Consider the following 24,625-nt stretch of genomic DNA (forward strand, 5'->3'; position numbering starts at 1 on the left):
CACTCTGCGCGCTGGGAGCTCTGTGATGGGCCTGACCCCGGGCAGGAAGGGTCGCTCCCGTACCCACTAAGGTTCTGCCAAGGAAGGGCAGTCAGTGTTAGAGGACGATTTGATGAAAAACTCCCAGGCTCTTGCGTGGAAGATGTGGGTGTCGCTGTGAAGCCGTCTTTGAAAATGCATTTGCCAGTAGTGTCATCCATCACCGCAATTTGAACACCGTTCTCTAAGAAACCAGGGCAGCAGCCGCAGCCAGCTCAGGCAGCCCCTCAGAATAAATGCCTAACGAAAATCGGCCCATTTCTAAAACTTGAGTTTATAACTTCTGAACCAGATGTCCCCCTCTTGGGAAATTATCCTCCAGAAATAATTCCACATTTGGAGCTCTTCTTTGTCGTCACGGTAGCACGCACCATGTCGCCGTGAGTTGCCATCGTGTCAGTTCTGACTCAGAGTGGCTCTGTACTACAGAGCTGCTGCCAGGTCCTGGACCTGCTGTCCAGTAGATGCAGTCCCATGTCAGTCCATCTCATTGATTGTCGTCCTCTCTATGTCCCCAAGCACGGGGTCCCATGTGCTTCTCCAGGAGCAGGAGCTGCGCGTCCAAAGTACACAAGACGAACTTTTTCACCATCCTTATGTCTCAGGAGAATTTCCTGACGGTTCTTCTTCCGAGTCGGATTTGTTCGTTCTTTATTTGGACAGCAGAAAAATGAATAATCATCCTTTGCCAGTACCACATTCAAACGCACCGAGTCTTCGGAGGTCTTAGGACTAAGAACGAGTCGTTAGGAGAGGAGCCCTGGTGGTGCTGAAGTTAAGCACTCAGCTGCTGACCAGTTTGGATGCACAGCGGCTCCATGGGAGACCCATGTGGTGGTCTGTTTTCGAACCGACAACAGCTTTGGAACCCCTGTGGGGTAGTTCTCCTCTGCCCGTCAGGGGCTCAGTGGGTGGAAATCAGCTCCCCAGCAAGGAGTTCAGATTGATTGAGCTATTGTAAGTATTCTCTGTGGTCATCTAAATATTCTTTTGAAGGAGAAACTATTTGTAATCTCATTTCACAGCTTCTTAGATCAGAAATGTTGAATGGTGTATCCAGAGTCACTCGCTAATAAATTGGCCGAGCCAAATTTCAAAGCCATTGTTCTAACCCCTGTACTGTGTAGTGGGAGGGCCTGGGATCGAAGAGAGAAAGAAGGCCCCCAGCCACACGGACAGTGTAAATTATATATTTGGCAAAAAAGATAAAAGTATCTGAGATATCTTCTCAAATAAAAAGAGTTTATAACAATATGTCAGTGTAAATGGTGGAAGAGGCTACAACCCTGTCTTTACAAATATGAAAAATAAATATGGATGTAGATTTGGGTGTGCAAGTGTGTGCAAATGTGTGCTTCAAAATAAACTTCAAAGTATGTACTTGTATGATGGACTGTTGGGTGACACAGATCCATCTATTTCACCTTATTTAATATTGTTCTTATTTCACCAACACGTAGCCCTTCTTTGGTGAGACAGACAGTAAGGACTGGAAGAATTCCAATAGGAATCTAAACCAAACCCTTTAGAAGTGACAGTAACACGGGAATGTATTGAAAACTTTACCAGTCGCCCTTCCTGCAAACTGAGCGGGAGGTGGAGACACTCCATCCACAAGGTTGAGGGCAGGAGGAACGTCAGCAGTGGAACAGACAGGTGCGGGAAGAAGAGCGTCTGTGTGCAGATGCTACAGCTCTGCGTGGCGCTGGAGTAGGAGCACAGTTTATTTGCAAACAAAAGGGAGTTAAAGGAGGAAATGCTATGCACCAGACACAGACAGCATTTCCTGGATCCTAATTTTGTTTTCTTAACAAAGTACCCTCCATAGTCCCTGACTGTAGAAAATAGAACATGTTGTTAACAGACATTAGAAGGAGCCAACATGGTAAGAAAACAAAGCTACGTCCAGTTGCTGAGTGGTCCAGTGTTCCACAGCTGGTCGGAGAGCGTCTTATCAAGGATAGTGTATGTTTTGCAAAACGTCGATGAGGATAAAATACTCGGCATGAGCAAAGCTGCAATCTCTCCCGCTGCCATTGCTGCCAGCCTCTGCCTGGGAGAACAGTGAGGAAAGGGTCCTCTTGGTTAGAAACTATGGCGAAGGCTGGTTCCCCCAAGCCACTTTTTTACATCCTTGAGCAGGACCTCAGAACATGTGCCGCAGTCACTCCTGGGGTGACTTGGGGGATAACTATCAAACAGAAGCATTTGATCCTAAATTGCTGTAAAGTTTGTGCCTGAGGATGTGTCGAAGGGAAAGATACTGGGTAGAGATGTGCACTAAGTCTTCTCGGGCATCATCCCAGCAGGTCGATAATCTTTTAAGAGGGATTGATCATGCCAGGAAATTGGCATTTGTGAAAAGGTCGCCCACTGGTAAAGCCCCACTGAGGGCAAATTGGCAGCCCAGCCATGTGATTTCCTGGGATGGTTCTTGTTGGTTGCAGTTGAGTCGACTCTGCCTCATGGGGACCCCAGGTGTGCAGAGTAGAGCTGCTCTGTCCGGCTCTCAGAGCTCTGACCCGCCCTCTCAAGACCTGCCCTCCTATGTGTTTATAGGTGGGTTCAGACCACCAGCCCTTCAAGTGCTTGCTTATTTGTACCACCCACTGACCCCTGAGACGGCTCTTAGGAGATGCTAAAAAATATTAGATCAGTGTTTGCATCTGTGATGTTTCCTAGGGCTTTCAACAGACGCCCCATGTTTTTAACAGTTGTCAAGTCTTTGAAGACACATTTGCTGATGGTTCGGGTGAACAAAAATTTTTATTTGGGGGTGGATAATATGGAGGACAGCTCCGAAGGACGCACCTAAAAGCTGCATTCGCCTAAAATCCATGGCATGTTTCCCAAAGATCAGTTAATAAGGGGCGATTTTATATTACTTTGTACAGTTTTAATACGGCAATATATTGGAAGTCACAAATCACTTGGAGCTTTTTGCCATTGCTGTTTTGCACTATACAGTGAAGAGCTGCCCGTCCAGAGACCACGTTGAACATATGATAGGCTGTTACCTACTAGTAAGAGTTAAGTTAAAATATACAAACTGATTGTTCTGTCACCTAATTAGTATTCATGGCAGCTCAGTCATCATCAGTATCTCTCTTCTAAAGGCCAAGCAGGGAGTGGCCTGTGCAGGCCCATCCCGTAGATCAAGCTAATGCCGGCACAGAGTGCCGCTAAGCTTTCCAGCCTGAAACCCTTTGAGTAGGTACCAGAAAAGCCACGGGGTTTAGTTTTGTGCCACAAGAGATGCCCATCATCTGATGGTTTCATTTTGCGACAAGCTCATGCACAATTAAAAATTCATTAGCTGTCATACAGATATGTGTGTTTTTGTGTTTGTTTTTTCATCCAAAAAATATAACAAATCGTGAGCCCTTATTTGTCCTCAGGGTATAAGTCACTGAAAATCCGGCCCCTTTGTCTTTTAAAATGCCTACAGAGTTCTTCACCTCTTCCAGCACTTTGCTCTTCTGAGGCACATGGTCAAAGCTTCCTGAAGTAAAACATTAACTTTTAGGGATAAGTTTTTTCATACAATGAGCCAAGTGCATATAAAAGCCATTGTAAAAGCAACTAGAAGTATTTTCTTTCTCTTCCAGGTAGAATTCTTATTAAAAGCAAACATCTCTTTTATGATGATGGAAATAGATCTATGTGCATATATTTATAGGTTTAGTATTAAGATCACAGATGGACATTGGGCCTCCACTCAAGTACTCCCTCAATGCAAGAACACTTTGTTCTATTAACCTGGCCTTCCATTATGCTCACCTTCCCAACACAATCGCTGAAGACAAACTGGGGGCATGTGGTGAAGAAAGCTGATAGGGCCTGGCTATCAAAAGAGATAGCGTCTGGGGTCTTAAAGACTTGAAGTTAAACAGGGGCCATCTAGCTCAGAAGCAACAGAACCCACATGAAAGAAGCACACCCGCCTGTGTGATCACAAGGTGTCGAAGGGATCAGGTGTCAGGCATCAAAGAACAAAATATATCATTGAGAATGAGGGGCAGTGCAGAGTGGGGACCCAAAGCCCATCTGTAGACCACTGGACATCCCCTTACAGAAGGGTTGAGAAGAGGAGGTGAGCCTGTCAAGGTGCAGTGAAGCAATGATGAAACATAAAACTTTCCTCTAGTTCTTAAATGCTTCCTCCCCCCCACCCCCCAAACTATCATGATCCCAGCTCTACCGTACAAATCTAGCTAGACCAGAGGATGTACACTGGAACAGATAGCAACTGGAAATACAGGGAATCCAGGCCAGATGAACCCTTCAGGACCAGTGGTGAGAGTAGCAATACCGGGAGGGTGGACGGGAGGTGGGGTAGAAAGGGGGAACCGATTACAAGGATCCACATATAACCCCCTCCCTGGGGGACGGACAACAGAAAAGTGGATGAAGCGAGACATCGGACAGTGTAAGATACGACAAAATAATAATTTATAGGGGGGGCAGTGAGGGGGGAAATGAGGAGCTGATACCCAGGACTTAAGTAGAAAGCAAATGTTTTGAGACTGATGAGGGCAACAAATGTGTTTGACACAATGGATGCATGTAAGGATTGTGATAAGAGTTGTACAAGCCCCCAATAAGATGATTTTTTTAAAAAAGAACACTCGAATAATTAAGTGGCTTTTCATAAGATTGAGTATGTTGTCATCCCCATTAGACTCCAGACCCATGAAAACAAGGTGTCTTGTCTTAGCCGCCATTGTAGCCCCAGCATTGTAACTACGGCTGGCACATGGGAGGAACTCAAGACTTTTTTGGCTGATACGTAAGCTACAGCAAATCTTGTTGGTGAAAAAAAAAGCTGTCAGACTCTTCAGTGGCTTCACAGGGAGCACTGGGCACTCTCATCTCCCTTAGGAGCCCCGGGGTGGTGTGCTTGGTGACCCATTGGGCTGCTAACAGCAGGCTAGCAATTCGAAACCACCTGCCATGCCTCAGGAAGATGGGGCTTTCTCCTGTAAAGAGTGACAGGCTGACACCCACAGGGGCAGTTCTGCTCTGTCCGCAGGCTGCTTATGAGTCGGATTTGATTCCATGGCAAGGAGCAAAGCCCTTCACAATACATGTTGCTTCCTAAGGTGCGAAACACCTGGCCAGCTTGCAAGCTGCTTTAAGTACTTACCGTGTTTTTGCATTTAGAAATGGGGGAAATGCCTTCGTGGGAGTACAAAGCCAGGTGGTTAAGTATAGTGAGTGCTTGGGGAAACTAAACAATAGCCTGCACCGGCCTTTCTTTTAAATGACGGATTTGCAAACATGTCATGGTAACTCACTTGGTTTTTACACTAATCACTGTACATTTTTAGCAGGCTTCATTGTCACATGGGGTTTCTTATTCTGTGCCAGGGAAGTCTCGACTAAAAATGTTTTGGAAGCAAATTATCCGCAGACAGGGACAAGCTGGCCTTTCAACAAATGTTGAGCTTCTACTGTGATTTGCCAGGATCCTGCCACGAAACTGCCTTCATTTTGAGCCTGCCCGCCTGCCTGGGCGGCTCGAGGGCACTTCCTCACCAAGTCCAAGCTGATGGCTTCTTTATCCGGAAAAGATGATGCATATGCCCATTACAGTCCCCTGGCATCGCTTACTGGAGCAAGTGAAACTGTTTAAAAGCAAAAAGGGTAAATTCCAGTGTAGGAAGTCCCATAGATAAAATTGTTTCCTTGCAGCGAAGACCCACGGGACGGTGACACGAATTAAGGGCTGTGTGGAGACAAGCCCCTGTGACCTTGACCATCTTTGGGAAAACATCTCAGGGTGCTAGAGACATTGTAGCACTCTAGAGATTCAGGCCTTAAGGGTCCCACCACCACTACCACCCAATTTTTAATTTGTGCTTTGAAATCAAGGTGATTCTTGAAATCAAGGCATTCCCCACAACCGTGGCAGAGACACACCACAGCCCCTCACAAAAATAACACATTTGCATGCTTACATGTAGAAACAGGATTTCACTACTGGAAATTTATCCAGGGTGTGTGTGATTTTATATATATATATATATATAGCGCCTATGAAGGTGTGGTTGTGACCAGTAACTTCGGTGAAGGGGATTCCAGGTGTAAACTAAGTCCTTACTTGGGGAAGTGCCTTTTATTCTCTTCTTGTACTTGAATGCTATATTGTTCAGGTCTTAGGTTCCATTTGTCCATTTGTCTTTAAATATTCCAGAGTCGCTGGGAGGGGCAAACTGCTAACACTCTTGGTGGCTAACTCGAGAAAATCTTGGTGATCGACTGAAATGCTCTGCTCGAGTAATATACCCTTAACAGGTGTTAGCATTTTGTGGATCTGCCTTGCTATAGAATTAAACACATCAGCAGGGATGAGAACTCTCTCTCTCTCTCTCTCTCTCTCTCTCTCTCTCTCTCTCTCTCTCTCTCTCTCTCTCTCTCTCTCTCTCTCCCCTCCCTCCCTCCTTCCCTCTCCCTCTCTTTCTCTTCATTGAACTTCTTTACCATCAGTGATTGTCAGTGAAGGTGGACTTTTCCAGAACAATCCATGGCGTTTCTTAAAAAGATTAGGAGTATAGGTCTAACATGCAGTTGGTAAGTTTACGAAAGCCTGGTAGATAGCATTCAAATACAGTGGAAGTTGGGAGACACACAAAAGACAATTGTGTGCATGGTCGGGCCAAAGCTCTCTCTTATTCTCATCAGGGACCTTAAGTTTCTACTCCTGCTCCCTCACACCTAGAGTACAGTAGCCATGACTGCAGTGAGTTCGCATCCCAGCCCCTCCCTCTAGTGTGGGCCATGGCCCAGAGACTGGAGAAGGAGGGTCGAGCAGCAGCCTAGACAGCTCACGGCGAAGGAATGCCAATGGGGGTGGTTTTGTGTTGATGGCAGAGCAGTGTTGAGAGGCACCATTGCCTCCACCCTGTCATTAGTGGGTGGGGAATGGTGATATAAAATAAGAGATGAATTAGGATAATGAGAGGTAAAGGAGAAAGGAGTACATTTTCCACCAGTAATATTTTTCGCTTCATGGTTATTTAACTTTAAAGCAGAATGTGAAAGTAGTAATCATGGTTCTACAGTAGACAAAGGACGAAATGTGGGAACCAGACAGGAAGGTGTGATTGCCTTTAGTACACTAACTAGAAACAGAGAGAGAAAGGCTCAACATTCGGAGCACACTGCAAAAGCAAAAGCAAAACTCAGGAAGTCCTGGACAGCATGTAGCGTCACCTTTTTCCTAATGCCGATGAAACTATATCCTCATAATGTCACACATCTATTGCTTCTGCATTTGAATGTCTTGGGTTGTTCCTTAGATCGTGTTGTGGGACAGGTAGACAGTAAAGTGACACCAAATTGCCTGATTCCACCTACAGAGAAGCCTTTACGTTGAGTGTGCAGGTATTATGTGCTTGTTACAGTAGGCAGCTTCAATGCCATGGCCAAAGCCAAATGAGTTAGACCTACTTAGATTCATTGAGCAGAACCTTGGTTGTCCAATGGATCGTGTGTTGGGCTTCTAACCGTAAGGCCAGTGGTTCAAATCCACCTACCACTGAGTCTGAATTAACTTGATGGCTGTGGGTTTGGTTGGTTGGATATATTCAGCCAAGATTTCATAAATGTCTACACAATGCATGAGACTTTAGGTACTGAGAATACAGTGTTAGACTTAAAAACAAAAAAAACATGTCACTGACCCCCTGTGGCAGAGGAAACCTATCCACCTACGTACATAAATAACCACACTCGGATAGTTGCAGATACTGTCATTAAAAGCCAAAGTGGTATGAGCACTGGGGGAAAGAGACAGTTTTTCTGAAGAATTATGGCAGGAAGCTTTTTTAAGTTTGGGAAGTAATTGGCACAAGCTTATGTGCATCTGCAGCGGATGTTGGCTCTTATGTGTAGAGTTGGAATTGGAGCGAGCTCAGAATGAAGACTCGTGCAAATGATTCCTTTGTCTTCGCCATTTTTACCGTTGGGTAATTCTATAAGGGTTTTCAGTAAACTTTGGCTTGTAAAGTGCTTTATCATTTGCTTTATTGCGCTAGCGTGGCTCCTGTTCATACAAGGACTTCAATTATATTTATCTTGTCATCCACACACATAGAGTTTTGATGTCTTGGTATTTTCTGCTATTTATTCAGCTCCTACAGAACCTTTATTGTGTAAGTTTGCGGATGGAGGACAGAAGAAGAGACAGAATCCAAACAAATACATCCCTAATGGAAGACCGTGGCATAGAGAAGGAGAGGTGAGACTTGTAAGTCCTTTCTTAAAACTTCAGTGTGCATGTTACGTCATAACACAAAGGCATGTTGGCTTGACCGCCATGATTCCAAAAGAGATGCCAAGGTTAAACTTTCTTACAAGTGGTGTCAAACTGAAACTCTCCAAGTGCATGTGTTGCTTAGGGAGTGATGATTCTTTAGATGGACAAAAGATTGGCGGTGGTGTTAGCTGGCCTCAAGTTGGTTCCAACTCATAGTGACCCTACATACAAGAGAATGAAATGGCCCAGTCTTATTACACCTGTACAGTCATTACTATGTCTGAGCCTATTATTGCAGTCACTCTGTCAATCCATCTCATTAAGAGTCCTCTTTGCCTGTGACCTTCTTTTTTACCAAGTATGATGTCCTCCTCCAGGGACTGGTCCCTCCCAAAGATGTGTCCAAAGTACATAAGATGAAGTCTGGGCATCCTCAGTGAGCTCTTATATCAAGACCCTGCTCAATACTTGCCCTCGGGAAGGGGAGGCAGAGGATATGGGTGCTCTAGCCAAGTGTGGTGAAGACATTAGATGGTGCCTGGCTATCAGCTAAAATAGCATCTGAGGTCTTAAAGGCTTGTCTCCAAACAAGCAACCTTTTAAGTCAGATGTCAACTAAGTCCACATGGACGAAGCACACCATCGTCAGCCACTGAAGGATTGTAAATCATATAATCTGCCATCAGAGGAGGGATTAGTACCAGAGCCTAAGAGAATCTGGTTTGCAGAAGGCTATGGATGACGGCGGGAGCCCAAGATATATTTGTGGGAATTCTATTGGAAATAGGCCTCTGGTATTCTCCCTCCATCCTCACGTTCAAGGAGCATCCTGACCTTAGTTCTTCCATGCATGGGTGCTTCTGGTCATGCGATAGAATACAAATGAAGCCATTGACAATGCAATGACTTGAGTAGGGGAAAACCTTGGTTTCAGAGTGACATCTTTGCTTTTGAACCCTTTTATAGTGATCATATGCAGATTTGCCCAGATCTTTGATTTCTTGACTGTTTTTACTGTCATGCATGTTGATTGTGGATCCAAGTAAAATGAAATCCTTGACATCTTCAATCTTCTGGCTAAGCATGAAGTTTTCTATCGGTCCACTTACGTGGACTTTGGTTTTAGTTATGTGTAATTCATTCTGAAAGCTGCAGTTTCTGACCCACATCAGAGCTTCAAGCTTTCTCTTTCCAGACCACGGTTGTGTCGTCTGCATATTAATAAGACTGTTCATAGACTACCTCCAATCCTGATGCCATTTCTTCTTCATGTAGTCCAGCTTCGTTATACAGATTGATTAACTATGACGAACGGCTACCACCATGCTCCACCTTTCCTGATTTTAAAACACACAGTATCGCCTTGCAGAATCACGAATTCACAAGTAAACATCTTTCTGGTAGTCTCTGTTTTCAGCCCAAATTCATCTGAGACTAGAGATGTTAGCCTTGCACCACATCTTCTGAATTCAGTTAGAATTTAATTATCTTCAACAAAATTGGATTTGCCTGTGATATTGATGATAATGTTCAAATAATTCCCACATGCGAGTAGATCATCTTTCTTTGGAACGGACACACGTATGGACCTATTTTAGCCCACTGGTGCAAAAGATGATGGAACTAACTGTTGACCAGTGAAATACATAAAAATTGTAAAACCGCTTTAAATTGCTACAAGAAATACTTCAACGTCGATTAGCCTTTAGGGTTTGTTTTTGTTTTTCTTTTGGTCTTACTGTCATGGTTTCTCCAAAGGCTTTGATTTTACAGTTATTCAGAAATTGTCCTAAATAATATTCTACTTTTTAAATGTAAAATGAATAGTGTGTCTGTCACTGGGTATTTTCCGGAATTCTCTTGAACAGTTTTCTTTAGGGAGGAAATGGTCTTTCCGTAATAACAGTCTAAGCCCCCCAGTTCTCCGTATTCTTCTCAATGACAGACTAGCTCAGGAAGCTCTCGGAAGGCGTGCTGCCCAGGGAAAATCCTCTATAATCTGTGCTCTTCAATCAGAGCCACTAGCCACAGGTAGCTTCCACCGCAAATAGTGTGCTAGACGGACTGAATGCTTAACTTAAACTTAGCATGTACGTGTGGCTGTTGGCTCACATATGAGACAGCGACACTCTGGAGCTTAATTCTGAATCAATCATTATATTTGTCTAACAAACTCTTCATAAAATGCCACTATCCCATCTCTGTTTGTGGTATCATTTCTAAGAAACGGGGTTTTTCAAAACTATGCTTTTCTGAATGGATGCTTCTGTTTCTTTCTCTTACCTGTAGGCTGGAATGACACTTACTTATGACCCGACTGCAGCTGCTCTTCAGAACGGGTATGTCATTGCAATCAATGCTTAGTGACTGGAGGGAGATTCTGAAGGTGGAGGATATCAGACATTTGTTCCGTGAATTATTCTATTTAAAGGATTACTTAATAAAGACTTTTGTGTTTGTTCTAGATTTTATCCTTCACCATACAGTATTGCTACAAACCGAATGATCACTCAAACTTCTCTTACACCCTATATTGCATCTCCCGTGTCTGCTTACCAGGTTTGTACCTTTAGGGTTCGGCAACAGTATGACATCTTGCCGACCGTGAATCACCGCAACATTTTCATGTGTCTTAAAATGCTTTGCATTCATAGTGAACTGCCGTGCTGCTTAACAACCCCAGGTTAGACTAAGCCGCCGCTTTATTCGAAGCAGTGATGGGCTTCAGTGGGTAGGGGAATGTAAGTCAGGGAGACTGAATTAGGATGAACCCAGACCCGTCCTCTCCAGTAGACCTTGCCCTTGCACCCAACAGAACCCTGAAACTGAAGCTTCGAGAGAATTGGCACTAGGGTTTGTTTTTCAAAAAGTCATAGATGTATACACCGGCCCTTGTTCTTTTGTCAGCAGAAACTGGCAATACAGCAAGTGAACGTATTGCTAAGGGAAGATGTGTGTCTCTGTTGGGTAATGTTAAATGAGCACTGTAGTGAGATTCGAAGCCAAAAGAATAGGCGGCTCCCTCTTTCGGTGATTTTGGCAGGAGGCTTTATCTTAAGTTACATTCCCAGCCTGGAAACAAGATCCCATTAAGCACCTTGTTGTAATACTCATTTGGTTTTATTGCAGGCTTAGCGCGTCTTCTCCGTGAACCCAGGGGTGTGCATGCATTTGCCCTGTCTCCCAGTGCCTCTATTGGGGTATTGCCTTGGCTTAGGCATGAACATTCTAGTGGGTTCCATGACAGTCACTTGGAAGTCTAACGTTCTTTTGTTGATTGTTGGGATCCTGTGCGACATAAACTAAATTGACTTGTGTATTCTTGTGTGTGAAACAACTGAAGTAGATGTTGTAGCCCTGATTTCTGGGGTTAGGCGACTACAGTGTCTAATCTAATCGCTGTGTTATTTAGCGTCTGAAGGCCTTCACTTCCTCATCCGTAAAATGGGGATAATAATCACCGTCCTGTCCTACACGGGTTGCAGCAGTGACATGAGATGATGGGCATAAAGTGCTCAGCGATAAACGTTAGCCATCTGGGATTATTACTATCATCATTAGCATTTGGGATTAGCTGGCTGAGAAGAGCATGTTTATTAGACTTCTGATAGTGAATTGGTCAACGTAAGCAATATCATATAGCTGATTCTCCCTCAAAATGTGAAAGTAACATGTAATAACAAAAAGATTCTATTAAAAGAAGCATTAAACAACCTGATTAAATGCAGTCATTTAGATCGGTGAAATTGTAACCAGTTGTCAACCCTCTGAGTTCAGGGAGCAATCTGGAATTCAAGTTTTAAAATGGAATTCCTGGCCTCCCTCCACTTTGAGCCCCTTTTCTTTCCCTGGGTTGTCATTAATTTAATTTAATTTTTTCCCCTCTCTGTGGGTGTGGGGCTTATGCCGATGTTTTGATGAGCTCGGCATAATATTAAAGCATTTAATGCCTTGTTAATGCATTTGGCCCTAAAACTTGTACTTTTTCTTTAATCCATAAGCATCAATGAGATTCGCCCCTGTAAATTTTCCCAAGTAAACCTTTCCTGGGTCTGATGTTGAGAGGGAGCCTTCTTTCCTAATGATCTGAACTTGGAAACCTCTGCCGTATCTGTGCATCCCTGAAATTAAAGGGGGCCGTAAGTTTATTCTTAGGCAAATGAGAGAGCATGGATTTATTAATTTGAATCTGTGCTGCTACAAAGAGATCTATTAAAGCCACCAGCACGCCGCCCCCCCCCCACTTGCCTTGTTTTCCTGTAAATGCAGGGTGCTATTGGGGCTCAGAGATCATTTCCTAGAAGAAAAACATTAGGAAATCTGTGTTGGAAATAGATTTTTATATGGTTAGGTGGAAACTCCCTGCCATCCAATCGATTCTAACTCATAGCAACGCTATAGGACAGGGTCGGACTGGCCTGTGTTTCCCAAACTCTTAACTCTTTACGGGAGTTGAACGCCCCAATTCTCCCGCAGAGCAGCTGGTGGTTTTGAACTGATCTTGCAGTTAGCCCAACACGTAACCACTACACCACTGCTTCACCAGCCTGCTCTCTTCTCCTGGCCATTGTGCGCTTCCTGGAAGACACAAGTAGAATTTCATTTGGCTCGTATGACAGTGAAGTGCCCCCACCCCACCCCCAAGCTTTGCTTCTCCACCAGTGAGTCCAGGAACCTACAGGGTCCGTGGATGAGCTTGAAACAGCCTGTAATCCCCTAAATTGTGTGCAGTGTTGCTCTCGTGTACATGGTTAGTTAGAGAAAGGGCTGTAGCTCTCATCAGGTTTCTAAGGGGTCCGTGGCCTACAAGAGCTGAAGGGCCCACCACGGTAAAGCTTTCACAGAGCAAAGATTATTATTCCCATTTTATAATTAGGGGAACGTGAGGACTGGAAATTGACAGCAGCTGATTTGCTACTTCAGAAGGAAACTTGGATTAGATGTCATAGCGCCTTAACCCCGTAACGCTATTAAGACCACGGAAGCATACAGAAAACGGGCCATCTGGCCCAGGCCGGAGCTGCTGGCCTCCCCGTGCTCCGCGGGGGACAGCCCTGCACTCCCGCTGGAGTGGGCCTCTCTCCTCCCATATGCTGATGTAATTGGATTTGAGAAATTGGCATCTGCAAGAACCCACCCATCTCCCCAGGGGGAAAGGCTGCAGTCCAGCTAACGGAAATGTTAACAAGGCAGAAGCACTTAACTTTGGTCTGCCTTAGGTGGCAAAGGAAACCAGAGAAAACAAGTATCGGGGCTCTGCGATCAAGGTAAATCGCAATACATTCTTCCCCCATGACTCTTCCCCACCCCTTCTCTGTAGCACCTCTGAATGTCATAGTAAGGGATAGGACACAGGCGGGTCCTGTTGTTCCCAGTTAGCAACGGGACCGTGTTTTAAGACTGGAATAGACGCTGAAACGTTGTGGGCATCAAGAAATGCACTCGCTGGATTTCTTTATCAAGTGCAGGCTACCACGCTTGCTTTTCGGCACAGAACCCGACTCCTCGTATCTCAGTACCCAGGGTCTGCTGTGCAGATGCCCTTTTGGAAGTAGATATCAGCATCTGGTCCTAACGCTTAATTTCTTCCATTGGAATTCAGATTTTATTTTTCACACTAACTAGAAAGTGTTAACCGTCAGACAAGGTTTCTGAAACCTAATGTCCTACAGATCAAAGAATGATTGAATTCGGTCATTCTTAACTAACTCAATAAGCACATTCCTTAAGGATTAGTTTCTCATAAGATGTGCTGGAATTAGTCCTCATTCGTCTGGTTTTCCAAAAGTACCTACCTCATACCTTGATTGTAACACTTTTCACTGTTTATTTGAACAGTGTGTGTGTTTAGTTCCCTTGCTTACACTGTAAACTTCTTCAGGGGTGGGGCCCATGTCTTACTCACTTTTTTTTTTTTTAACCTTGGTGCCTGATACTCAGTAAATACTTCTTGAGTGGGCAAATGGAAATGGGTTCTAAATAATCATTTCATCCCATTCAGAGTGACCAGTTCGCCAAGAACTCTAACTACCTTAATCTTTTTAATCATTGATAGTGTTGTTCCTTATTTTCCTTCTGTCGATTTGTAACATGATTAAAGAGAGCTCTAGAGAAACAGGTCGGCATGCCAATGGAAATCACTGTTTCTTTCAAAATCCTTTTCCAGGTGCAAAGTCCTTCGTGGATGCAGCCTCAGCCGTACATCCTACAGCCCCCCGTGAGTTTCTCCTCCGCATGGCTTTGTGGTTCATAAGCAAGCCCTGTGCACATCATCTTTGGCTTAAAACCATTCTCCAAAAACAGTAGCCCTCACTGCCATTGAATCGATGCGGACTTTTCAAAGGTTTGGGGAAAGAATGTGAGCATGGGCAAGTTCACTGTAAGGCTTCCACCAAATGGTAGTCAGTCAGTTGAATTTACAAGCTTTCAGAAGTTAAACTGTATCAGACTGGAGGCAAGGCACGGTTTTCTTAACCATAGCAGTTCTTTAAAAGATCATTCATTTGAGAGGCTAAATATTTTTAAGAGCAAAGAAATGAATACTGGGTTTTTTTTAATTGCGGTAAATGTATAGGATCGGCAACCTTTGTCATTTTAACAAATTTAGGTCACCTGTACAGTTGTGATATAGTGTTCAGTCATCACCACCAATTTTTCTATAAACTTTTATCGCCCCTAATACAGGCTCATTTTACCTTCTTTTCGACCTCCCTACCACTCACCCCAAGTGCAGGTCTCATTTTTTACACCCTGATTAATATAGATATAACATCTTCAAAATCTAGAGAATGTCACCAGTGTTACTTAGATTCTCTATGGAAATTATAAATGCTAAAGTAGAAATGTTCTTTATACAGAGTGAAAACTGGGATTGCTTTAGTCATGTGAGCATTTACTGTGCTTATGTATTACGTTTTCAAGCTGAGTTAGCTGGACACCATCTTATTATATGGTGTACCTACTGTTCTTTTCAGAGATCACTCCATTTGGTTGGGTTAATTGAAACAGGTTTTAAAAGTTTTCCAGTAGGCTTAGAGACTGCTTCACTGTGACACATTTCGTTTTCCTCAATGAAAAATACAGAAACCGTTTACATTTGCCCCTACCATTTATGTAGACTTGTATCCACTTAATGAGACAAATACATACATCCAAATTCACTTTCTTTTAAGCCTTCTAGTCTCGAAGTTCTTTGTGTGGTATACTTAGCTCCACAAATACGCATCAACTTGACTCAAACATTGAGTTTTAATTCCCGTCAATTGGTTTCATTCATGAAAGCATTACTTCAGTAATAACTATAAACATAGTCCAAAACTTTTTAGAAAGTAACCATCAAATGTAATGACAAGCAATGCACCAGATACTGTCAGGCTGACCGACCCAAGCAACCTTTAGAAAAAGTCAACCCTTACAATATCCCAAATGTTGTAAAACGTTAAATAGAATAAACTTCATATAGATATGTGGTACCACATAGTTTCATTTATAAGGTAATAGTGTATCATTATGTTGATTTTAAATAGGTTGGTTTTTTAAAGAAAATGTGCAGTTTCAGTCATATGTCAATCTGACTCATGTCCCTAGAGATACATATATAAAAAAATCTTCGTAAACCTAGTGTTAAAAATAAGGGCAGGCAGCAAAGTTAAGAATGCCCAACACAGTGCCCTTTCATAAAGGGCCACACATGTCAGCCTAGATTTTCTAGTAACCAGAGCAACTGTGTTAGAGCTTAACTTCTGAGCACCTACTTTGTAGGAGGCTATAGGTGGCAGGGTCCCAGGTGGAGGAAGTTTCTCTTGGGTGAATCCCCTCTGACCATGGAACAAGGATGAGAATGGCCTAGCTATTAAATAGCGCATTGGAAAGTACATTAATATAGAAGTAGTTGAGTTAAAGTTTTAACACCTTACCATGTGTTCTCCATTTTGATCCATTTTAAATTTATTCTAGTTTTTAACATTTCCTACTTTCTTTTTTATTGAAGTTTTCTCTGTTTTATATTGTTGGTGATGGGCTTTTTTTTTTGTCCTTTTTGTTTTTCTGTGTATGAAATCCAGGACAGATAAATCTATAAAGACAGTAACTGGATTAACAGTTTTTTAGCAGGCTAGCAAGAGAGGTTGAGCGGAAATGGGAGCTAATCGGAACAAGTGTGAGAAAGAAGAAAATGTTCTGAAACTGACTGAGGTGGTTGTACAACTCTACTATGATTGAACCTTTAGATGATATGTTAGTTATATGTCAAGAAACCTTTTTTAAAAAACGCAAGAGATTTTTTTTTTAAATTCTGAAGCGACAGCATAGCCTAGGTGAATGTTGTCAGTAGAATTTAAGTTAAAAGGGAACTATGTGAAAACAGATGTCAAGAGCCTATCCAAGCTAGAAAATGCCGGCGAGGCTGGCTTATAGGTGAGGTTTATTCCCGTCTTCCGTTTTCTTAACTACATTTCATTGGCGCTTTTACAAACTGAAAATCTGTCACATGAAATAAAAGAATCTAAAATTGCGCTATGTAACGTACCTAAATCTGATTTACCGTATGTACTCAGGTATAAGTCGAGTGTTTCAGCACATATTTTATGCCATTTTTGTGGTAAAATTGGGTGCCTCGGCTGATATTCGGATCTACTCATACTCAAGTATCTACGGTACTTCCTGGCACCAGAATGCAGCTTAAAACCAAAAATTCGAAACTTGCTGCTGCCAAGTAGATAGATGCTGACTCACAGTGACCCTGTAGGACAGGACAGAGCTGCCCGGGTGGGTTTCTGAGGTCAACTCCATAAGGGAGTAGTGAGGCTTATCCTGCTCCTGAAGAGTGGCCCGTGATTTCAAACTGCTGGCAGCGGGGCGCAGGCCCATCGTGCATCCCACGGCGCCCAGCTAAATGCAGCTAAAGCTCTGAGAAACACTGAGCATGGATAAAGTTGCTCTTGATGGAGCCCCGCGGCCTAATCTTGAGTCGAATGACTTAGCGGTAGGGAACATTGCTATCCAAGACACGGTGTGCACAATATTAAATATAGCACATTGTTTGATTGTGTTTTTAATTCTATTAAGAAATCATTTTGTAAACCCAAACAGAAGAGAGAGCTTCTGGAAGGAGATGAGAAAATTCCGTTTTCCTTTCCCTTCCCCACCCCCATGGACTTTTGGAAGCCCTCCGTCTGTTTGAAATAGTACAGACTGTATTGGGGTTAGCCCGAAATCCTAGCTGGCCCCAGATCCTGTAGCTGGATATCTGATTATAGCGCCTCCTGCTGGACTGGCTTGCACTGCTGTTAAGTGGAGATGTAACGTAAGTTAAGTGCTATTAGTAAGTAAGTGAAGGGGGAGTGGTGTTCATTGAAAGGATTTCTGTGAATTTGGTGCCAGCGTAGACTTTCCCCTAATGCTCTTAACAAAAGTCTCCAGAGAAGCACCCCAGAACAAGAGTTTTAGGAAATGGTTTATGATTCCACTTGGGAATGAGGGGGAGGTTATTTTTGTTTCACATTCCTGAAAAGCTAAGGCATTTCCTTTGCAAAAGGTAATGACAAACGCATAGCTCTCTGCCCCCCTCGTTCTTAACATTGCTCTCGTCTCCGACTCTTCCAGAGTGCCATGTTGACTCCCTCGATGGAGCCCACCATGTCACTGCAGCCTGCATCTGTGATCAGCCCTCTGGCCCAGCAGATGAGTCACCTGTCACTAGGCGGCACCGGAACAGTAGGTGGAAAATTAATATCGTGTGTCTAGGCCAACAGAGTAAATTCATGCAGCCTGAATCTCTTCTATCAAATGAAAGACACTGGGATCACAAAGGTTGTGTCTGGTCACCCCGTCTCACTCCCACAAAGGAATTACTCAGCTACGTCCTGATGAATGGATGGACTGCGAAAGGCTGTCCTTTAAGGATCACTCGTTACCAAAAGATTGCATTCACATTAAACCCTCAGCATCAGACCATTCATGAGCATGTGGTACCACTGCTCTCACCAGTATGTGGTGGTAAGACAGGGGCATGGTCCTTATCGGCTCCTTTCATCTCTTAAGGAATTTGGGGGCGCCAAATCTTAGTAACCATTGATTTCCTCAAAGCCCAGTGACTTTGGTTGCGTATTGAAGTTGAGCTGCTCCCGAGACCACCTTCCTCGGTTAGTCTGTAATGCAAACTAGCCAGGAACACAAGGGAGTGCGTGTCCTCCTCTTCCACTCCAAGCCAGCAGCAGCTTCGTGGGAAGGCTGAGCCAGGTTCACACATGTCCACTGTGCAATTGACTTAGAAAAGTTTGACTTTGGGACAGTGTTAGGAAAGTGTTAGGAAAGTGGGGCTCCATTTCCTCTTCTGCAGTGACCCGTTAAAGATCTAATTAAGTCACGTGCCCCTTGGGTCTCCTTCGCTAGAAGCAATACTGTAGCCAGCTGCTGGTTCAAGAGGATGTTGGACAACAGTGAGGTCCTTTGAGGAAAGATCTTTAAGATGACACGTTGCTGACAGGGGTATCTGGAGGAAGCGAAACCGTAACGCTCTTCAGCCACGTGACTGACGTGTGTAAGAAATCGGAGGAAGGTGGGATTTTTAGTTTGACAAATTCAAGAATGAAAGCATTTGCCTTGCCTCCATAGGGCCTTTACTGAGTCCTAGGTGCTAATGCAAGCTCCCAGGCAGCCTGATTTACATTTTCTCTTTAAGGTTTCCACATATTTTGTATCCCACTTCCAATTCCCCTAATGCTCAAGAGCTGGGCAGGCCTGGTCATCACGCATCCCGCCTTCTCTCTTTGCAGTACTTGCCTGCGACGTCAGCGCTGCCCGGGGGTTACCTGCCGCAGTACGCGCACATGCAGACAGCGGCCGTTCCTGTGGAGGTGGGTACAGCCTGGCCATTCGGGCGGCAAGTGGTTTTGAAAATGGGTGCATGCCGCTCAAAAGAAAAATCTTCCAAAAGTGGAATACCTGAATACACAGTTGAGTTTAGAGGAGATGGAGACCTAGTTATTTAACTATGGAATAAAAGTCTCCGTGTCCATAGAAGTAGATCGATGTCGGTGCCGTGCCCCACCCACAAAATTGTATCTCCAACTCTGAGCACATTTTCTTCCTCTGTAACACACTAATTTGTCTCCTACAAAATGATTCTCAAGAAAACTAAGACGCTGTTTGAGATCCTAATACTACTATAGATTGTATGAATCATATTTTAAATATGACTGCACAGAAAGCATAGACTTTCTCCTGCAATATATTCAAATATTTCTGAGGAAGGTTATCAGTTATCTGGTCCCAAGCACTAGGCAGACGTTTCCTATCTGGGAAGGGCCATGGTACTGTAGCTTATTTAGTTTATTTTGCCTCCGATTGATAGGAGCAGTTCGTGACAACCACAAATACCAAATCCATAATCCCTTATTCGTAATTCTGAAAAACTGTACTAAAAAGAAAAGAAAAATCTAACTCTGTTAGCTAAAAAACAAAAAATGTGACCTGTGGCAACACCTAACCCACACTAAGTCGAGACAAAATCTGTATCATACTTTGTGGTTATTCATGACTCGCAGTGTAGAACTGTTAGTGTAGTTGGTTATGAAGTGCTGCGTCATCCCCTCAGTGGTGTGGGGTGGGGAAAATCAAGGACACATTATGTGCACACTGTATTTCCGATTCCACCAGGTAAGAATACGGAATTTCACTTCACATCTAACACCAAGAGTTTAGGATAAAAGATTTGTGTGATAATTACAGCAAGGTATAAAACATTAGGATGGGTGGCTCTCTGGGTCTCTCCAGGCATCACAACGACTAAGCAAAATAATTAACCTTGAAAGTGCTACATGCCCCCCAACTACCATGATCCGAATTCTACCTTGCAGGACTGGATAGGGCAGAGGTTGTACACTGGTGCATATGGGAGCTGGAGGCACAGGGAATCCAGGGTGGATGATACCTTCAGGACCAGGGGTGTGAGGAGCAATGGGTGGGAGAGTGGAGGGTAAGTGGGTTGGAAAGGGGGAACTGATTACAAGGATCCACATGTGACCTCCTCCCTGGGAGACAGACAGCAGAGAAGGGGAGAAGGGAGACTCCCGATAGGGCAAGATATGACAAAATAACAATGTATACATTACCAAGGGCACATGAGGGAGGGGGGAGCGGTGAGGGAGGATAAAAAAAAGAGGACCTGACGCAGGGGGCTTGGGTGGAGAGCAAATGCTTTGAGAATGATTGGGGCAGGGAATGTGCGGATGTGCTTTATACAATTGATGTATGTATATGTATGGATTGTGATAAGAGTTGTATGAGCCCCTAATAAAATGTTTAAGAAAAAAAAAGAAAGTGCTACATGACATTAAGACATGTGTTTGGAGACTGCTTGTTTTGAGGGTGTACTGGGGGAGCGCTTGCTCGGCGCAGCCCAGGTGGAGTGTGGCTAGTGTCACTGACATGTCTCATTTCCTGTTTTGTCCTAGGAGGCAAGTGGGCAGCAGCAGGTGGCTGTAGAGACATCTAATGACCATTCTCCATATTCCTTTCAACCCAATAAGTAACTGTGAGGTATGTGGGAAAGGCCTCTGTAATGGTGGGGCTCCAATCAAGGTAATTGCCGTGATTCTTTTCTGAAAATGGTACTTATATAGTAACCCAAATTTCTTACCTAAATTGGATTAGCCATGCTACTTTAATCATGGCCTTCTGAAGTCAAGTGAGCTTTACCCTCGCCTCGAAATCTGTAAAGCACCAAAGAATAGCAGGTGCCAGAATGGTCCAGTCAGACAAGACGTGTACCCTCATTGTGCTCTTGTGCTCTCAGAGACCAAAGGCAATTCATGAAATGTCCAGCTAGCATCCTAAGATGAGCACTATCTTGATTCTATGTTTTGATTCATGTCAAAACTCCTTATATTGGCAGATCATGCTTCCAACTCTTAGTTGAACCAAAACATTTTACTTTCCACTGCAGCCAAATAGCTGTCGGGCTTACGCCACCTTGGTTCCTCGATTGCCATTGTGACAATATGTACGGTTGATTTCAGAAAGTTGATGTTAATTCTAGAGATGCACGTGAATTTGGCTCAGGTTCCCTCAGAGAAGAAGGTCTAAGGGAACTTCAGAACGCTTGTGGGAAATTTCCATGGTCATTTCCTTCCATTTGTCCACGAACTTTTTGAAGCCTGCTTGCATTTCAAGAATCCGAGTTTTGAAAGCAGCACTCGGCCCCAGAACATGTCGTTATGGTCTACGAGCATTGACCGTACCCACCCCCGACCCCTCAATCCCTCTTCAACGAGAAGCATGGCCCTCTTTCATGTACATGTCTGGAACTCGCGATCGACTAGCTCTGTGGTTTGTATATCAGGTCTTTTGTCTTTCTCTTCCAGATGTGCAGAAGGACGGTTTGAAGGCTGAACAATCATGGATTTTTCTGATCAATTGTGCTTTAGGAAATTATTGACAGTTTTGCACAGGTTCTTGAAAACATTATTTATAATGAAATCAACTAAAACTATTTTTGCTATAAGTTCTATAAGGTGCATAAAACCCTTAAATTCATCTAGTAGCTGTTCCCCTGAACAGGTTTATTTTAGTAAAAAACAAAAAAAACAAAAACAAAAAAAAAACCCACACACAAAAAAAACAACAAAAAAACCCACAAAAACAAAAAAGATTTCTATCAAATGTTATGATGCAAAAACAAAGGAAAAAAGAAAGAAAGGAGAAAGAAAAAAAAAAGAACTTCAATTGTCTGGGTATGCACAAAGACCACGAAGACTTATCCAAGTGCATGACCGGATTTTGTGGCTGTGTTCATGTTCTGTTGGGGTTCGGGGCGTTCTCGCTGTATGAAATGGGCTTTCTGGAGCTGGAGTAGTCCCGACTGCCCCCGTGGCGTTCCGTGCTTGCGGTGCGAGTGTTGTTGTGATGTAGTGTTCCCCTCGGTGTCTCTCCTTAGCTCCCTATCTGCTTTGTTCCCTTTCAACGTAGTGTGAAGTGTCTTATCCTTTTCTATGAATTCCAATTTGCCTTAAAATCTTTTAATGCTATAGCTGTTTCAGTAAAGTTAGTTCAAACGAATGATGTAGAACGCTTGGACCAAATGAGCTGGTCTATTATGCCTTGTAAAACAGCAGCATAGGGCTTTTAACAGGTAGTCAATAAAAGTTGCTGACATTTTGGCTTTTTTAAAATATGTAGTAGGTGTTTTTAATGATTTTTCACTTAATATGTAAGGTAGTGAGATGCAAGAAGGGAAAGCTGTTTTGTGTGAAACACATTTTCTCACGGGGGAACTTTTAATAGGGTGAATCGTTTCTAAGGCCGTACGCCGACAGCCTCCTCTCGTAGTTGGACTGATTTAGGATTATCTGCTGTATGATGCAATGTAAAGTCTTTTTTGCTTTTTTCAGGAAAAAAAAAACAAAAACAGAAAAACAAACCTAACTTGATGTTCTAGATTTAGTGTAGGTAGCGTTGGGGCTGGGGGTGGGGGCGGGGGAGGGGAGTCACCGAATGTTTTGTCCTCCTTTATACTTAATGATAGTGCTTTCGAACGAAAAGGATGCCTGCGACCTGGCTAACCGAGAAAACACGGTGCTAACCGCACCCACGTGGCCAACGCTCAAAGTAGGAGTTGAACGTCAAAACAAAGCTGAGACGTGAATAGAAACAAAGTGATTGGCTACTAGCGCTCTCTCTCTCTCTCTCTCTCTCTCTCTCTCTCTCTCATATTAGGTAAATTAAGAATAAAAATAAAAATGACTTGGCACTTTTAAAGGTAACTTCACCAAAGACCGAAGAGCCAGTAACCAGTAGCTCCAACTTGTCTCAGCATCACATCTTCTGGGCTCTTTATTTTTACCGGACCAGTTTGCGGTTAGGAGAATGTGCCTTTTTTTGTACCTTTGCATTTAGGTTTTATAATTTTAATTGATGTATGGACACACCAACCAACAAGCAAACAATCCTGAAGGAAGATTCGGATCCAAGCAGTGCCACACTTTCCATCTTCACTACAAGTGTTCAGTGTAAAGAAAACCCAGTCTTTGAAACTATGAAATTCCTGATACGTAAATACACAGTTACTTTTGCTTTAGGACCTGTCAGATGATTCCCTGTTCTTCAAGCCCTTTTATTAAGACAATTGCATACGTCTTCAAAGCAATGGTAGATTAAGTTGTCTTCCAAAACTGTGTACTTGTCTGGTCAACGGTGTATGATCAGTTATCTACCTCAGAGTCTACTTTCTTTTGTGCTGGGACAGGTTGCTGGCCCTCCCTGTTTCCACAGACCAAATCCTCCTGGCTCAGGAGCTGGGACGAAGCAGTTTTGTCTTTTGAGTTATTTTTTAGTTCTTAAATTTTGTGCTTGTATAGATGTCAGTGACATTTCATAGTTTCAAAAGTCTTTGCTGCTCTGAGAAGTTTAGATTCTAGTGAAAATCACATAGTCGGAAGAGAAATGCGTTTTTGGTTTTTGTTTCCTTTTTTTTTTTTTTAAGTTGTGGTATTATTGGTTCTATGCTCCCTGGAATATTACTGCTTTGTGAAAAGTCCGGATTGAACGCAGCACCCTCCCCGGACCCGGCATCTTTACAGACCCGGTCCCTCACAACTTGATACCATTGGCATTCGTTACGATGGAAATCTGAGCGCTCGGTCAGAAGGGAGGGACAATCTGCTGCTAGAAATGTCTGAACTAAGTGCCATACTCGTCTGGGTAAGATTTGGGAAACATAACCTCTGTACATATAAAAGAAAATCAGTTAAACATCACATAGTAGACAGCCATTAAATTATAAAAAAAATTAATTTATGAAGAAAGACCTTTTGTACAGATTGAAAAAAAAAGATTTTCATAGAGATATCTATATGATCAAGAGAGTTAATTTTTTATTTTTGTTTTACTAGTGCCACAAACTTGCCAGTGGTAACTTATTTGTCCGGTTCAAGATAAACTCTGTAGTTTTGTTTCCTAGGACTTGTTAAAACGCCAAAAGACATTTTTGAACTGTACATTTGATCAGATTGTTAGCTTTTTTCTGTTTTGTTTCTTTTGAGAACCTTTGAATAAAAAACATCTGAAATTTTAGTTTTTCCTGTCCATTTTTTTATAATCAGATTAAATGTTTGATCCGAGTTTCATTTCTTCTTCCATCCTTCCTTTATCAAGAGTGTTTTCTTGAAAAGAATGGGAAAACCTTCCCACTGCCTTCTTGTTGGTGTTTCGGTTTTTCTTTTCTTTCTTTCTTTGACCCGTATGGTGACCAAAGAAGTAAGGATAAGGGCAGTGGGAAAAGTTTGACCTTCCGAGAGGAATCCCCGGGTGTGTTCCCTGGCCAGTGCA

General features: G+C 43.2%; 1 protein-coding gene across 10 annotated transcripts in view; it reads left to right on the plus strand.

The window, feature by feature from the left end:
• RBMS1 (RNA binding motif single stranded interacting protein 1) overlaps window positions 1-24,370 on the plus strand; it is a 266,113-nt gene extending 241,743 nt beyond the window's left edge. For 4 of the 10 annotated variants that reach the window (XM_075529646.1, XM_075529645.1, XM_075529649.1 and 1 more), the window contains exons 7-15: window positions 8,175-8,290; window positions 10,589-10,638; window positions 10,765-10,858; window positions 13,519-13,566; window positions 14,466-14,516; window positions 17,903-18,013; window positions 19,075-19,155; window positions 20,755-20,839; window positions 21,664-24,370. In XM_075529646.1, the coding sequence (XP_075385761.1) occupies window positions 8,175-8,290; window positions 10,589-10,638; window positions 10,765-10,858; window positions 13,519-13,566; window positions 14,466-14,516; window positions 17,903-18,013; window positions 19,075-19,155; window positions 20,755-20,832 (629 nt within the window). In that variant the 3' untranslated portion in view covers window positions 20,833-20,839; window positions 21,664-24,370. Of the gene's footprint in view, window positions 1-8,174; window positions 8,291-10,588; window positions 10,639-10,764; window positions 10,859-13,518; window positions 13,567-14,465; window positions 14,545-17,902; window positions 18,014-19,074; window positions 19,156-20,754; window positions 20,840-21,663 lie in introns of all 10 variants that reach the window. The other 6 variants (XM_075529648.1, XM_075529652.1, XM_075529650.1 and 3 more) reach the window with 5 other exon arrangements.
• Window positions 24,371-24,625: the final 255 nt, after the last annotated feature.

Source organism: Tenrec ecaudatus, chromosome 13 (genome assembly GCF_050624435.1).
Source record: "Tenrec ecaudatus isolate mTenEca1 chromosome 13, mTenEca1.hap1, whole genome shotgun sequence".
In the NCBI taxonomy this organism is placed as follows: Eukaryota; Metazoa; Chordata; class Mammalia; order Afrosoricida; family Tenrecidae; genus Tenrec; species Tenrec ecaudatus.